General features: G+C 42.6%; 1 protein-coding gene and 1 long non-coding RNA gene across 10 annotated transcripts in view; one reads left to right on the top strand and one right to left on the bottom strand.

Moving 5' to 3' along the window:
• Positions 1-16020, top strand: part of LOC118506963 (uncharacterized protein ZK1073.1) — a 43296-nt gene that overhangs the window by 7129 nt on the left and 20147 nt on the right. Inside the window, exons 1-2 of one of the 9 annotated variants that reach the window (XM_036044789.1) lie at positions 10357-10488; positions 11077-11482. The exons of 6 other annotated variants lie outside the window; for them this stretch is intronic. In XM_036044789.1, the coding sequence (XP_035900682.1) occupies positions 11414-11482 (69 nt within the window). In that variant the 5' untranslated portion in view covers positions 10357-10488; positions 11077-11413. Of the gene's footprint in view, positions 1-10356; positions 10506-11076; positions 11483-16020 lie in introns of those variants that run through there. 2 more of the 9 variants (XM_036044794.1, XM_036044790.1) reach the window with 2 other exon arrangements.
• On the bottom strand, positions 4856-6857 carry LOC118506965. Its single transcript, XR_004905576.1, has 3 exons — positions 6667-6857; positions 6448-6539; positions 4856-6373 (listed from the first exon to the last, which is right to left on the bottom strand). It is a non-coding gene; the product is annotated as an uncharacterized LOC118506965 (long non-coding RNA).

The following is a 16020-nucleotide window of genomic DNA, read 5'->3' as shown; positions in this document are numbered from 1 at the left end:
GAAGCTTTACCTCGTCAAATACTCGTCAAATACTTGAAGCCTTGTAGCACGACTTCTTAGGTCATGCTTGCCCTTTCTGGCTTACTAGACTCAGTGATATCCGCATAGTTGAATAGTCAAACCTCACTACGGGGGAACGGTTCGGATCGGACTCGAACCTCGGGCCAGCCGTGTAAAGACCGGTGAAGCTGTCGCTTCTACTACCGGACCACCCTAATTAGTAAGAGTAAAGCACCTGACCACCTGACCACCCTCTTTGATTTTATCTTGTTGGCTGTCTTGCCCTGTATAGGTGGCACTCTTGTTTCATAGCACAAAAACCATCACATTTTTAAAACATTTGCAGAACATATTTCTACATATTATATAGAACATATTTCTTCATACATATTTCTCTGAGACACATAAATAAATAAATAAAAAAAAAGTGTTATAAGGCATTGCATGTATATTCCGCTTTTTTAAACAATGTGAAGTAAATTATAGAATGAATTGCTTACCATGATGAATAAGTAAATCTTTACTGTTGTCATTTAAAGACACGCATGAGGCTCTTTATTTTGAAAGGTTCTGGAAACTCTTAAAGCTGGCAAAGAGCAAGAAGGACTGTCAAAGCTTGATGCATAATTAAATAAGCTAGCGAGGTTTCGCTTTAATAGTATCAAGTGATGTTGCTTTAATATTATTCATTATACGTCGAAATGCTCTCTAGAATGCTCATCAAATTAACAGAGATTTTCGTACCAAACGGCAATAATTGTAAGACTTCATCAAGCTTTAACGAATACTCAAATACTCCTAACTAGAAATTCGTTTAATATCGCAGAGCTGCAATAGGTTGAAGGGCGCACTTCTTCTTCTTCTTGTTTGGCTCTACAAACTCTAAAGCTCTTACGTTTTACCCGTAGCTGAATACTCGGTCCTGTGTGCGAAGAGGCGATTCGAGTGCGAATTGATTTCCAGTCCTACCGTTTAAAGGCCAATGCCGCCATCGCTTCTGCCACCGGACCGCCCCGAAGGAGCTCTTACCGGTATGCAGAATAAGAAGAAATAGCTTTTATATCTCCAAGAATTGTCTCTAAGAGAATTCTGGCAACAAGAACTTCTTAGTAGCTTCCGGAAGTTTACGTTCCGAAAATCAAGGATACACACCTTCCACGAAGGAAACGGTCTTTCAGTCTGCATCGGTAATGTAGCAGAAGTACTAGTTGAAGCTTAAATCAATTCAAACTAAGACAGTGTCTGTTACAGGTAAAGTACCACTCAATGGTACTTTAAGGGGATAAGTATAGTTTGAATCATTTTAAACTATGGTCCATGATTCGGTAATTTATGCTCTTTTGATTGATTTGAATAATAAGATGGTTCACTCAACACCTTTACTTCGGCTCACATGTCATATCTTCATCACGCGGATAGGAAATGTAATTACCAAGGAAAAATGCTTGTCATTTCGCTATCCGTTTCAGAGTATTCCAGCCTGAGGGAGCTTTTTCTCACACTCTCCCACGGGTAGGTTCCTTTCTTTCCAAGCACACGCAGCAAACACACCCTTGGAACACTGTGTTTCGTGTTTATTTATCCGCGACTCACACGGTGTGATATTGAGTGAAATTTAGACACCACTCCTGCAAAAAAACAGGGTGCCAAAACATTCATCCACCGTTTCGCTGTAGGTCGGTCGCGGTGCGTAATTGCGCTTTTCGGCAGGATACGCGAAGATGAGTTCGGCGAAGGTATCGCGTGGTGTACCCGTTTCGGGGAAGGACTGTTTATCATTGTCAGTCGGCGCGAGACAGTGTTTGAGCGAGACCGTTTGTTGTCCTTGCCAGAGCGTGCGACAGAACAGGTGTTGGCGAAAGGGAATGAATAATAGCCGGCACGTATAGGAATTGCTCCGGCTTAGGGTTCATGCGTGTATCCGTAGCGTGTTGTGTGTAGCGTTCTTAAATGATACGAGAGAATTAAAATTTTGCATACGAGCGGCAGGTTTGAAGTGTGTTTTAATTTTGAAAGCCAAGGATAAGATAATTGATATTATTTACAGTAGTTGCTGCTGCTAGGGTTTCCAAAAAGTGCTTTAAGAAGCTAATTAAGAGAAGGTGATTTGAATTTTGAAAATTCAAAGTAGCAAAAAGACTTAACCGATAACGAAAACGCCTAAAAGTATGCTGGTTGTTGACGACTCATAGAACGCTTTAATGCATTTGTAACAGATAATGTTCCAGTTTTAAGACCATGCCTGTCAATCAAGTCTAAAATTCTCAAGCTTTTATCGAATGGCTGTCCAAACAATATTTCACGTTCGCTTACACCTTAATTGGTTATTGAAAACAATCGCTCCCATTAGTCACAATCACGATAGAGCTCGAGTACATCCACACCAGTCTGGTGTCGTCAATAAAAAGAACAGCACCAAAACAAAGCTATCGCCAACCACTGCAAGACATAAAGACGACGCGGGCGATAAAGTTGACCAGTTTAATCTTCTTTTTTCACTGCACGTGTCTGTAATGAGCTAGAAATCGGTAGCCGTTTCAAAAAGCGTAGCGAGATAGTGGAGATTTTTTGTTTCTTCATTATTTATTGCTAAAGATAATGGCAGATAGTAGGTGTGTGGGGTAAGTTGATAACGGTCAGCAGATCTATCGTCTGCAGGATCACTCCTCAAAATTTGTCGCAACAACACGGCAGTAAGTAAGTTGCAGGTATATTTAGCGTCCATTTATTATCTCCCTTCCCGTGACGCAACACCTAACGGAACTGCATTGCTGCCGCCAGAGGAGGGGGGGGGGGGGGGGTGGGCGAACAAAGTGCTGTGGAGCTCTATCGACTTTACGAGACGGTCGATCGATTAGACAAACGACAATTAGCGACAGGGTGTGGTACAGCTCACATTTGCAGCCCGACCAATTGGTACATCGTTGATAAATTAAGCTTAACTTGAACGTCCGCTCGAATGGCGAGAGAATAAACTGTTAAGTGCACTTATCAACAGAAGAACGATCCAGTTCATGTTGGTACGCAACACAATTTATGATCACTTGTGAAGCGAGCGCTATATTTAACGTATCGTTGCCGACTATTGTTATGCACCTGCAAAAGCTGTGGACGAATGCGCGATTCGTAACGATCGGTTCTTCGATTCTCCATTAGATGCACATTAGACGATGCCTCGCTGTCCTAGGGTGTTATTTTTGTTTCGTTCGAATGGAAACACAGGACGCCGAGTGTGGCAGTTAATTGAAATGGCAAATGTGAGCAATTGCTCCGGATGGGACCGAGCCCTTGCCCGTCTGATGACCGCATCTAACCTAAATTCATCTAACAACCTTACGGCCGACGGTTCCCAATAGAACTGCAACTCACACACACATTTGCACAATCAATTGGAAGGAATCGTTGGAAAGGGCAACTAGGCGGCAGCTGGCGGCCCGGGGTGTTTGTTTGTGAGATCGTTCATTTTTTCGATCTTCTCCTACTCTGCCTCGAGCCGTTTGTATGAAGACGGGCACCACACACGGCCGGCGGGGCGATATGAAAACATAAACAAGAAGATTATTACCAACCCTTCCCCAGCTGAGCTGAAACCCAGCAGCGCGGCCTCGGCCAACACGGTGGCCGGCGAGGATGAAGAATTTGCTTACGAATGTGAAAACTGCGCGATATCGTTCGGCTACATTTTACGGTTCCGCGCCGACCGAGCTGTTGACGACGGCCCGAGAGTCCAATGGCAGTGCTGATGGCGCTGCCGATGATGATGATGCCGATGCCGATGATGGTGCTGGTGGTGGCGATCGTTCGTGCACTCTTTCGCACACTTTTGATGGGTTAATTATTTTTAGCGAGTGCGAGACGAGATTGGTTCCGGCTGCGTGGCGGACGCCGGTGCTGCGAGTGGCGGTGCGTAATGCTAACAAAGGGGTAAAATTGGAGGGATGGAAAGTGTGGAAAGGGAACAGGGAAAGAGGGGGGGTTTGTTTTTCTTCTGATCGGCTGAAAGAGGATGGTTTTTAAAAGAAGAGGCCTTCGATTGTGAAAAGTGTTTTCGTCTATTATTTTCACTGCTTTTTGCACCTTTTCTTAATCCAAAGATTACACCGCCTGAGATACACAGACAGGAGATTATTAAAAAAAAGATGTTTAACCCATTTTAACATTATAGTAGGGCAATGTCTTTGTAATGCTTGGGTTCAAATTATGCATAAATTGGGCTTCTTATACAGATACTTCACCAGCGAAGTCCAATGGTGATGCATTAACAGAGTTTCTTTCTTCAGTTGATAAGGCAATGTCATCAACTCTTATGGCACCGCCGACAGATGTTACGTCAACACAATTAAATGATATGTCACAAATGGCTTGTAAACGACAAGTTTGGCGGATAACTGTGTAATTTAATGACATTTTAACACCATATTGGTTTATTAATTGTAAAATACTGTATCATTTCTTTTGTTTAGACTTTGATGTTTTGACCTTTTTGTAGGAGTCCTTTAGGCTAATAACCTCTCTATTTCCAGTTAAATGATATTCAAAAACATTGTGAACTTTGGCGTTTAGTGTCAGCTGAATAATACGTCCAACTCGTTCCAATAATCCATATCGCGGCTAACTTTTGTTATTCATGTACGCTTAAGTTTGTAACTTGTTCTGGATAGTTGTTTGATACAAACGGGGCAATAAATCTCAATTGATTATTTGTAGATTTTCTTTGTGCGATAAGTAATGGAGACAGAGATATAGGTTCTCCTTGAGCCCTGGTGATGCGCGATAAGACTAAGTTTCGAATATTCTAATAACGTTTCTATTCTAATAACGTGATTTATTGAAGTGAGTCTATATATTTTGAGGGGTCTGGTGCATCTTACTTCAATGACCTAGTCGAAAGAATATAAGAAACCTAGGCCAACCTATACAGGCTTATTCGTTAAAACTATGTGTTGAGAAATGCTGTGTGTTATCGTTCAGTCGCTACATTTAAATGCATGCGACTCTTAAAGCGATGACTCCTAAAGATGTCTCAGGGATGTCTCTCTACTTTGCGATTGTGCGATCTTTCTTGGGATATGCGAACGTTGCATGATGTCTAAGTAGTTCAACACAGACCAATCGCATAGAAGAAGACCAAAAAGCTTTGACAAGAATTTTGGTTTATCTCTCTTTGGACCGAAACTCTTTGGACCGTCAATAGACATGGTCCCAACTACATACATCGCTACTTAACTCAATCGATGCTTCATGTTTCTCCGTTGAATGTTTATGTTTCTTGTCGCTATTTGTTTTAGATATGATTTTAATGACATTTTCCTTCGGTCCATACGCCTCAAAAATTCCTCTCTTTCCGTCTTCGATTTCAGTATCCCACTTCACACATTCCGTCAACTCCTCCGCCTGCATCCTAATCCTAATTAAGCCGATGTTTTTAAAGAGTTTTGATTTTTTTAAACATTATTCTTCACAAATCACTGTTAATTTGACTCAATCTTATTAGCTATATATAGCCTTGGGAAGATATAAGGGACTTAAATAATGATAATAATTATAAATGCTCTTTTAAATGTCTTAGCATATCTAATCAAAGATGCACAGTAATTATATTCTTCAGATAATAACAGCCGCATAATTTTTCAATACAAATTCAATGGTATTTAATTTTTGCATTTTCTACATCAATTTTTAATAACGAAAGTTTTTTATTGAGGTTTGTGTAATACTGTTTCACGATAACCACAATATTGTGACATACTGTGTGGCATCTTAATGTCGTTCTATTATTCCGTTTCTCATGCATTTGCGCACAATCAAACATCTACAAAACGAACCATCAAGAGACAATTCCCCATACAATTGCTCTGCCTGATAACGAAAAGCTTTCCACCGTACAACGTACCGCAGTGGAACGCAAATTGCCTCCACAATAAGCCACATACAGGGAGTGAAAGTGGTTCACTTGTTCACATCCACACACCTTTAAGAATAGCCAGCTAGATCTTGTGGATCACACCGAGCGGTCTTAAGGGGTTGTAAGATGATCAGTATCATTCAGCCAACGAGTACACCGCATTCTGTGTGTGTGTGGGCACTGTGCAAAGTTGTAAAGCTCACTCCCAACGGTCCTTTCGAGCAGGAGTAGTGTCGCTTTCTTCCTTCGCTTAGTTTCACTTCGCAGGAACCTCTTACTGCACACTGCTGACGTCATTGTACCGGGTACTAGCTGGCAAGGCATGGCTACCAACCGATGGGTGTCTGCGTACCGGGTCTTGGAACGGGTGCCTTATTATCCAACCCACCTGACGGGTTTGTCATGACTCGGTAAGTGAGCCTTCTGCTGGCCAAGTGTCCTCCAGCCTGTTTACACCGTGCCCTGTATCTGGGATTGCAAGATTGCATGAATTGTTAACGGTGTTTGAAGCATTCCAAGGTGGAAGACAAGGTTGACATTACCATCCGTTCCATTTAACCGTTTGCGACCGTGGAATGTGCACATGTGGAATGCTCGAGTGCTGGGGAAACGCGTTCGGGTGTCACCTTAGGAGCTACGTTCATAATTCATGAGATTAGAAATAAGTCCAACAGGGGAGTGAGGGGAAGTTTGGAGCAGGCAGGAAGGGAAAGGCAGTTCCAAGGAATGGTTTTAAAGGGAGAGTGAAACATGCTACTTACTAGTTCTTCGACTTTAGCCGGCTCAAAGTTAGGCGAGGAAGAAGAAGCACACGTAAGTTCACCAGATTGGACACATGCAGCACCTCGGTAAGCGAAAGGCCAACATTAGCAAGACTGAATGCTCGTGTAAACCCATACCCCGTGCCTGGCGGTCTGCAACTCGGCTTGCAACTGCCAGAGCTTGCAACTGCAACTCGGGCAGACCTATGGCAGACCGTAAAGTGCATATGGCTGGTACGGGCTTTACTTTCCTATGCCGAGATTAGACGGGACGCGGGAACCGTGCAGCTCAGGGGGTAGGGTTTGATAATTTGATATCTCTGATCCATGCACCAAGCACCCTGGGACAGGTGCCCGACCGTTATGCTGTGCGCGATTGTAGGTTTTGTGTTGGTGTGGATAACTGTAGGGATAGCATTGCAGTTTGCATTATGGTTTAGGACGTCGTTGCTTTAAATGCAACAGGGCACATTTGCGCTGGCGTACAGAAGTTTGGATGAAAACTTTATGTTTCGTATTACGTTTTCATAAAGGACAGCTTGGCAATACCCCGGGAGAGAATTCTTATAAAAAGGGAGCAATGTGGCGTTGCTGATGGTGGTGGGTTGTGTTTTGATGTCATAATAAAGCCATCTAAACATGAGGATTTCTGAGGGGAAATCCTTGGGCAGCAAGGATACGGAACGCGGCGTATTTAGATGGAAATTTTCATTAACGAGCTTTTAAACACTATGCATACTTTTGAACTTTCTCCTTTGTTGCACTGGGATGGCTTTGGACGAGATAAAGATGTCGGTACTCTCAGTTGGTGTGAGCCAGGACAACAGTTTGTAATTTGGGAATATTAATTAATTCATAATAAAATATTATTCATTGCATTTTCCCATTGGATAATGAAAAGTGCTGCTATATGCTAGTTGTTGAGATTTTTATCCTTATTTTATATAGCAAAGGCATTAAATAATAAAATAAATTTATTCAGATTTATAACCTACAAAACCTATCACGTAGAGATTTTTGGATTAAAAAAATCGTACCAAATTATAAGACCATCTTGTGTTCAAACTGCTGTTTTTTTAACCCATGAGAATTTTACTTTTTTAAAACAGTTGTGATTTTTAGATGGAGCGGTTTGATGACCAAAACGAAAGTATGGCCGGTCTTTACACGGCAGGAACGGCAATCAAATCCCAATCAGCTAGCTCTCAAATGATTCAGCCCCTGTAACCGTACATCACTGAGCACGACTCATGCGAGATTACCGAAGAAGTGGTTTTTATATCTTAATTCCAGTTATGAATCTCATTGAGAATCTGTAAACAAAAACTGACTTGAAAATTGGTCATCGTAGGCACAAGACCTATAGTATACTACGATATCTTAATCAACCGATGAAATATTGAAGGAACATTTGGAGAACATTAAAGCAGACATGCCAAACACACTGTACGCAGCCTGGCAATGGCTCTCTAGTTTTATTAATTCATCTCATAATAAACTGTTGCAAGAATAATGTACTGGGACCTTTTCAGTAGATTTTCCTGCAGGCATTTTTGCACCTCAACTTTCACAGTTGATTGCATCCTGATTGCTGTAAGTGCAAGTGGTTTTCTGCTTTTTATTTGGCTCTGCATTTTGAAGAGGTCTTGAGGACTTGATTTCCTTGATAATTTGATATCAGCAACTGTCTGTAATCACCAACTAAAATTGTTTGATATCGGTACAAACCAATCCTTACGAGCTTCACCCCGTAGCTGGGTCTCCCCAGAAACTCATATTTGGCTGTGTATCTGAGGCTTGGCGATGACACTCCTGGCCGATAACGTATAACGGTCCGTCAACTAGTTTCAATACGACTTATGCGCCAGTGTCTTGTAAATTATAATAAAAAGTTTCATTTATTCAATTTATCAGAAGGATAAGGCTTAGTTGATAGCGCTTTACTTCTAACTATACTAGTCATATATTTGTTCATACGGTCCTGACAAATTTCCTGCGCTTTATCTGGTCCGCAAATCGACGCAACGGCTTCAAGTATAAGGATTTTTGTTACCAAATTTTTCGTATTCTTATACTACACTGCCACACGTATTTTGAATATTTTATTATAAGAGGAAATATTGGTTTGTATCCAATAATTTCCTAATATTCAACTAATAATCACGTTACATTCAACACGACTGAGTGTTAGTACTGATGTTTCCCTGTACCCTGTGTTTAAATGTTTTTCTACTTTACACGAGGCAACATTCTGCACTGAAGACTCTATCCTGTTTATTGTTGCTATCTTCAACAAAATATTTCCTTGAAAACATATTTGTGCGAGGAACAATGGATACAAGTGTACACACAGCATGAATCATAATGGCTCTTATACAACTTTGAAAAGCACCAAGAAATCCTTTTCCTAAACTCAAATACCTACTTCATGCATGTTAAAGCCACAATCTATCAATCACCGTACGATTCGTGCGCCATATTTTGCGCCCTCCGTAAATGCGCCAACTTATCATCATCATCAACGCTTTATCGTATTACAGTGCACGGCGCAAAAGTAACCAAAACACCCCAAAAGCGGTATCCATCCTTGTGTGCTGATAATGATTTGACCACCTTGAAGATCCACATTAAACCTCAACCCCGCGCGCGATGACGGGAACCAGAAACGGTGCAAAGCACACAAGGTAGAACAGAAAAAATGGTGCCCAAAATGCCTTTTAACCACAAACCGACATCATCGGGGATGCATCCAGCCACCGTCCGTACGAGGGTTACATTTGTGCTCGGTTTTACACAAACCATCCAACCAGCAGCGCAGCATCTTCATTTTCTGGCCGTACGTCCTTTCGGTAGGGTAACCGTGGCAAAAGGTTAACGAACGACGCAATTCTATGCTGTTTCGATGGGGGAGGGGTGGACGCATGGTTGTGAAAATGTGTGCAAGAGGGGTTTCCGAGCATGTTTTGCACCGACGCTGGAAGGAGGAAAAGCGCGCGCAACGAAACCTGGTTGTTGTTCCTGATTATTCCTTCAGGAAAGCCGTTCGCCCTTCTTGGAGCGGGAGAGAGCGAGTGAGGCGTTTTCTCTTGGACACTCAGAGATTTCCCATTTTCTGGATGTTGTATGTTTTTTGCTTCTTTGCTTCTCGCTTGAGTACTCACCAAAGGAACTCTCAAATGTGAGTGTGCAGTTCCACCATATCTGACCTCACTTTCCATCCTTCGGCGCACTGGGTCATTTCGGATTTGTCATTTTCACTCACGCTTTTCAAAAGTTTATCTTCCATGCCGGAAAAACGGAATCACAACAAACAGTAGAGCAAGGTATGGGCTGACACTCACACACTCGCGCCCTTTTTCTCCGTGCAACAATGTTATTGTACCGTACACGGGCCCATGTGTCTCTATGTGTGTGTGTGTGTGTGTGTGTGTGTGGCCCGATGCTTTCCTCACAGATAAATGGTTGGGAAATGTATGACGTACTTAGGAAACCATGCCCATTCCATCCCGTTCCCCATTTCCCCGACCTCTCACACCCTCCCAGCCATCCATCCATCCATCTGTCCACTCACGCCGCGGCCGAGTTCCAGCGTCGAGTGATAAAGTCCCACCCGCCCTTTGGCGGCCCTTTTGCGCTCACCGTCCCAAAACGCTGAGCTGAGAGTCCCACGCTTAGGGCCCGCTTATCGATGTAGTACGCGATGGCGTATTTCAGTTTACCTTCGATGCTCGAACCTACCAGGTGGCATTAGCTTTCGCGCCCCATTCCGTATTGTAACGACGCCATTCGGTGTCCTCCGGATCACTGCCGTTTGGGCCGAAAGTGCGTTTCAGGATAAAGTAGATAAAAACAAAGCCGTCCTTGTGGAAATGTGAAAAACGATTCCGTCTGCGGGGATTTCGAGTGGAAAAGCATTGTGTCTGACTGTCGACCCAACGGTTCGCTCATCGTTGCATCGGATTTAGTGGTGCTGTTCCCGTTTTGCAAATTGCAGTTTGAACGGACAAAAAAAAGCGAAGAATGGAATATGAGGAGGCTTTTGTCCACCTTGCGCAGAACAATAGTGAACCAGCAGGACGGCAATGATTGGACGAAATTCTTTTCCCCTTTTGAATATCCCTGCATTCCACCGGTTGTAGTGGGCGGTTAGATAGGCTAAAAGTGGATGTTTGTACCTTAAGAATGGCGCGAAATTCTAGCAAAGTGATAACAAAGGAAAACTCACCCCTTGGTGTGCGGAAGGGTTTTGGGTTTGATGATACCTACAATAGTAGTGAAATGTGTACTGCAAATAATATTTTCCACGAAAATTTGTGCGTTGGCAAGCATGGGAAATTTGAATTGCGTCGTGCGTGTTTGAAGGGGTTTAACTACTAAAGAAATGTGATAATATTTTTGCTTTTTTAATAGAAAATAATACCAGTTTTGATGTGAACAGTATTGAGTGTTTTTGTGAAGTGAAAGTAGTCAAGTGACGTGAATAAGTGGGTGAATATCACTTCGTATTGGGTAACGAACTAGTCAGTATCAAACATCGGGATTCGTTTTTTTGCGTCGTTTGCGTACCGGACCAGAAGAACGAACCGGATGAAATAATATAATCAACCGGAACCGGTAAAGAAACGCATAAAGAAGATTCGACAGGGCACAGGAATCGTACGGGAAATTCATCCCCTTCGAACAGCCGGAGTCACAAACCGAAACACACACACACACGTACACCAACGAGGTCTAGAACATTTGGAGGATGGAAAAACCGAAAGCAAACGACACGGCAGCCGCTCCGGCAGGATCACCATCGTCGAAAGGCGTTCACGTACGTATATCATTCACAGTTTTGGGGGGAAGTAACACGGGCACGGGAAATAACGGGAACTCCCATTTTCCCGTAAGAAGGACGTTGTCAATATCCTGTTCCATTCTCGGGTTTGTAATCGGGAGCAAGCAGCGCCAGCCAGCTTTCTACGTTTCATACCATCGCAACCATCCAAATCCAGAACAAATCTGCCCAGTGCTGATGTGAAGCTTTTTACGATCGTTCTAATCTGTGTGTTTCGTTTAAGCTGTGCTGTGAGGTTGGTGTGGGGGAAAGCACAAAGCATCGTTTTGTTTTTTTGCGCATTAGAAGCTTAGCTGAATTCGTGCTATGTTTTAAAGAGCCTCGCTTGTTTGGTGCGTCTTGTCGGAAAGCTTTCTGGGTATTGAGTCTATTAGGTGTAAATGGATGTTTTGGTTGATCCTCCTTAGTAGAATTGCCTTGTGATGGGAGTTTTACTCCATTTTCGGTGCAAATAAGCAAATGTTTAGCCTTCTGAAAGGAAAAGTGGCGGATCAAACTCCTAGGAGACCGTAAGGAAAATAAAAGTTTGAGATCCCTAACACGTCGAATCTGCTAATTGAGCCAAAGTCAACGAAGTGGAGATAGTATACGCGGCCTCTTAGAGACTTCAGAGCCCCCTGAATGATCCATGCTTTCAGGACCAAGCCAGCAGCTTACAGGAAGAGAATCTCTTGGGTAACTTAAAAGCTCGGACCGCAAGCAACTAAACCAGTTTGCTTATACTATGATCCACCCCTGGAGAGAAGTAAAGGCAAAGAAAGCTCAATAGCAAACATTTCTATGCCATAGAAACTCGACTATAGCTTCTAGTCTAGAACATAGAATAGCAAAAAATACAGTGATCAAATCCTGTAGAAGCTATAAAACTCAGTTCATATTCAAAAAAGCTTCTGTGGCGCAATAGTTGCTGCTTAAAAAAATTCTTCACAAGTTACGATAAAAATAGTTAACATCGCTGAGACATCTGTATTTTTAACAGTTATTGGATCGGTCAGTCATTAAGAGTTGTCCTGACACTAACGGTCTTCAGAATGCTTGGTGGGATTAGATTAAATCGACACCAATTCTATCCAGATTCAGAATAATATTTCCATGATTTACTTATCTCTTAAGTGTAAACAAAGGCCAAGGCTGCCAAAACTGGCAGGTTATATTCCTTCCAATGTATTCGCCTTATTATATTCCCAGAGGTCGCGAGGCACATTTGAGAGCTATCCTTACTGAGCTGTAGTTGAAAAAGAAAAACTATAATTGGATCATTGGATTATGTTAAGATGCCAGAAGTTTTGCAAATACTCTAAAATACTATTAAATTCGATAAGCCAATGTATGGTTATCACGCATACTGCTGTTAGACAGCTGTGCTTCTTACACACTAAACTCCTTGTGATTCACTCCACTAAATCAGTGATGTAGTTAGTAGCTTTCAACTGCATTTTCAACTTGCATAGAGAATTCATACTCCACGAAACTTTCTCATTCTAATAATGTTCGCTCGTCCTCGTGCTAGAGAATCCATCGATACCTTTAATATTGATTTAATGAACCCCAAAGAACCTCCGGGTTTTGCATAGTAAATGTACTTTTAAAACTTGCTAATAACACCGCTAACGAGTGTTGCCTTCCCGGAACCTTCGTCAAATGCGAAACAAACTCGTTTGAAGAAGGAACGAATAATTGATCATTTAAAAACAGCCAGTGCGCTCACCAGCGATGAATGATCAATATTTTAATATGCAGGAGGTAGTACCGATGGCGACAAAAAAACATATACCCGAAAGCAACAGCAACAGACACAAAAACTGCTAAGGAATATTAAACCTTGTTTCGTTCGGTTTCTGGCAATTCCCGACTCTCTCCCGACCGAAGGGTGACATCAAATCCTGGAACCATCCATTTTGTAGCGGGGTTTTGGTCTCGAATACCGTGCAATCCAATGCACGACACCGATAAGATGATAAATGATGGCCACCCGACCATGCAAGCGAGACGGAATTATGGGGATCTGCTTGCTGTTCACCAATCTTCCTGTCCCCGTATGTTTAATATTTGTTTTGCCTCTAGCCCTCTAGTGTGCTGACGGAGGGCAGAACTGGATTTTGCCTTTTTCATTCCCATTCCAATAGAGTGAAGGGGGGGGGGGGACTTTGGGGGACTTGGCCGGGACACTCATAATGTACGCTAGAAATGAGGTCAACGCTGATGTTGAAGCGCAACCCGGTGGCCGGGTTTTATGCATGCGGGTTCGCTACCCCCGATGTTTGTGGCGGAAAGTATGCTTTTGTTAAATCCGCTTCAGGGCTCGAACCATGGCCATGGAAAATAATCAACAACACAGAATGAAGAATTGATACCGGGACTGTGCAACGGGACTGAATGGGAAGAATGAAACGGGGCAGCGATGGTGATAGGCTCCGTCCTAGAAAACGCGTCCCATGCGCAGTACAGATGGAAAAGCGAACCGGCAGTACGGCTGAAAGCTGTGGAAAAGTTTTATCATGACGTAAATGATTGGAAGGGAAATTGTGTCCGGTATATGAAAGTGACAAAAGTTACAAAAAAAAAGATGGCTAAACGAGGACATCATACCCGATGAGACGAGATGCACAAAGCAAAAACCAGGGAGGGTAAAGAGATCTGGAATCAGTTTTGCTGCCTCCCTACAGGCATTATCGTCAAAATATTTGGCACGCGAACGACCGGTGACGAGGCTGATGGAGATAAATTGAAAACAAAAGTGTAGCAGAAGGTAAAAGCATACGAACAATGGGGGAAAAATATAATGTTTTTGATAGCATTTGTTTTCAGCCTGTGTCGTCTTACCACTTTTAGGGCTTAAATTGAATTGAAGCGACGGTGAAGACAACCGGGCCATCAGCGTTGGCTGTGTGACGTCCAACAAACCGTGTGACGAACGATATATTTCGACGGCTGATGGTACCGTGTATCGGTTGGTTCTTGTTTTCGCACTTCAACCCAAACTCCAATCACGCTCACTGTAATCACGATGCGGATTTATCGATTATTTTAGGTTGTGCCGTTGTCTTGGAACATGTACGGCTTCCCAAAAAAAAGCAGGGCAGAACGAACGTAGGTCGCTTCCAATCGGCTGATAAATGGTCGCAGATTGAACGCACGATTATGTCACCGTTTATCATTGTTTGCATAGGAAAATGGCAGGGTTGTGTGAGTGAGTTATTGTTTAAAAGTTTAATCAAACGAGACGGTTTCGGTGAGCTTTATTAATGGATTGTTACATGAGTACTTTTCTCTTCCTTTTTTACTCGATCTCATTTTTTTACTTTGCATGAGACTATTGAAAGATAGATTGCAATGGATTCACTCTTGTCGCACACAATCAATCATTAAAGTCAACTACGTTCAACGCTTGCTTAATATTTACAATTTAAGCCGAGTAATGTCATGGATCGGTGGGGCGGTCCGGTGGCAGAGGCGACAACGGCGCCGGTCTTCACACGGCAGGACCGGGGTTCAAATCCCATCCAGACCGTTTCCCCGTACGTAGGACTGACTACTTTACTACGGGTAAAATCAAGTCACAGAAAGCCAGAAATGGCAGGCCGAGACCTTTCAAGGTTGTAGTGCTAAAGAAGAAGAAGAAGAAGAATGTCATGGATCATTTTCGATGGAGACGCCCAGTAGCTGATGATCGCATACTGCTCACGTTCTGTGGGATAAGAACGTGCCGGCTGTGTAGATTAACTCTTCTGCAACGGAACACTGAAAGCATAGGGAAATTGATTACCAGAATCACTCACCCATAGCAAAGCCATCGTCTCAAAGTATCTTTGCCGGACCCGGAAATTGTTAATCTCCGGCGAGACTTCGTCCATGCTTCTCTAATTAAACGCATTCGTATGCAAATTCTCGTCTGAAGCAGTTTAAGCTTCTTAAGGTGCATCAACCAGTAAACGGTCGAAGTCAGGGAAACTATAAGTGAAGCAACAGTGACGTTCTATATCGCACACTGTGTGGAGCAACCTCCACTTGCTTTTCTCTTTCTTGCTCTTTCTCTTTCGATCTCGTTCGCTCTTGTTTGCTTCACATGCTTGGGACAAGTGAAGAGAATGCTTAGAAGTGCAAAAGGTCAGTACAAAACATAACGATAGCCAGCTGGATGTATCTTTCCCTTGCACTGGCGTTAGTGTGTAGTAAGGAAGGGTTCTTAAGAGTCACTCAACGGCTCATGCCTACCGACGTGATCTATAAATCAGACACTGGAAGACGATGAAATGCATTGTAATCTAGTTTGAAAAGTTGCTTATGCACATTATGGCGCACGATGGACATTTTATGACATGGCATATGGATTTTTTAATTAACTTATTCGATGCGAATGCTTTTTTAAATTATGAGGCAAAAAGTGATTCACTGTCAAACGGATATTTAAGGGCTTGCCAGAAATGTGTAACTGTATACTTTTTATGAGACAAGATTTCATTTTGAGAATATTTAAACAGGACTTTTTAACAATCTGTGTTGAACTTTAGTCA

The sequence above is a fragment of the Anopheles stephensi genome, chromosome 2 (assembly GCF_013141755.1).
Source record: "Anopheles stephensi strain Indian chromosome 2, UCI_ANSTEP_V1.0, whole genome shotgun sequence".
Lineage (NCBI taxonomy): Eukaryota > Metazoa > Arthropoda > Insecta > Diptera > Culicidae > Anopheles > Anopheles stephensi.
This window is presented reverse-complemented; position numbering and strand designations above follow the sequence as displayed.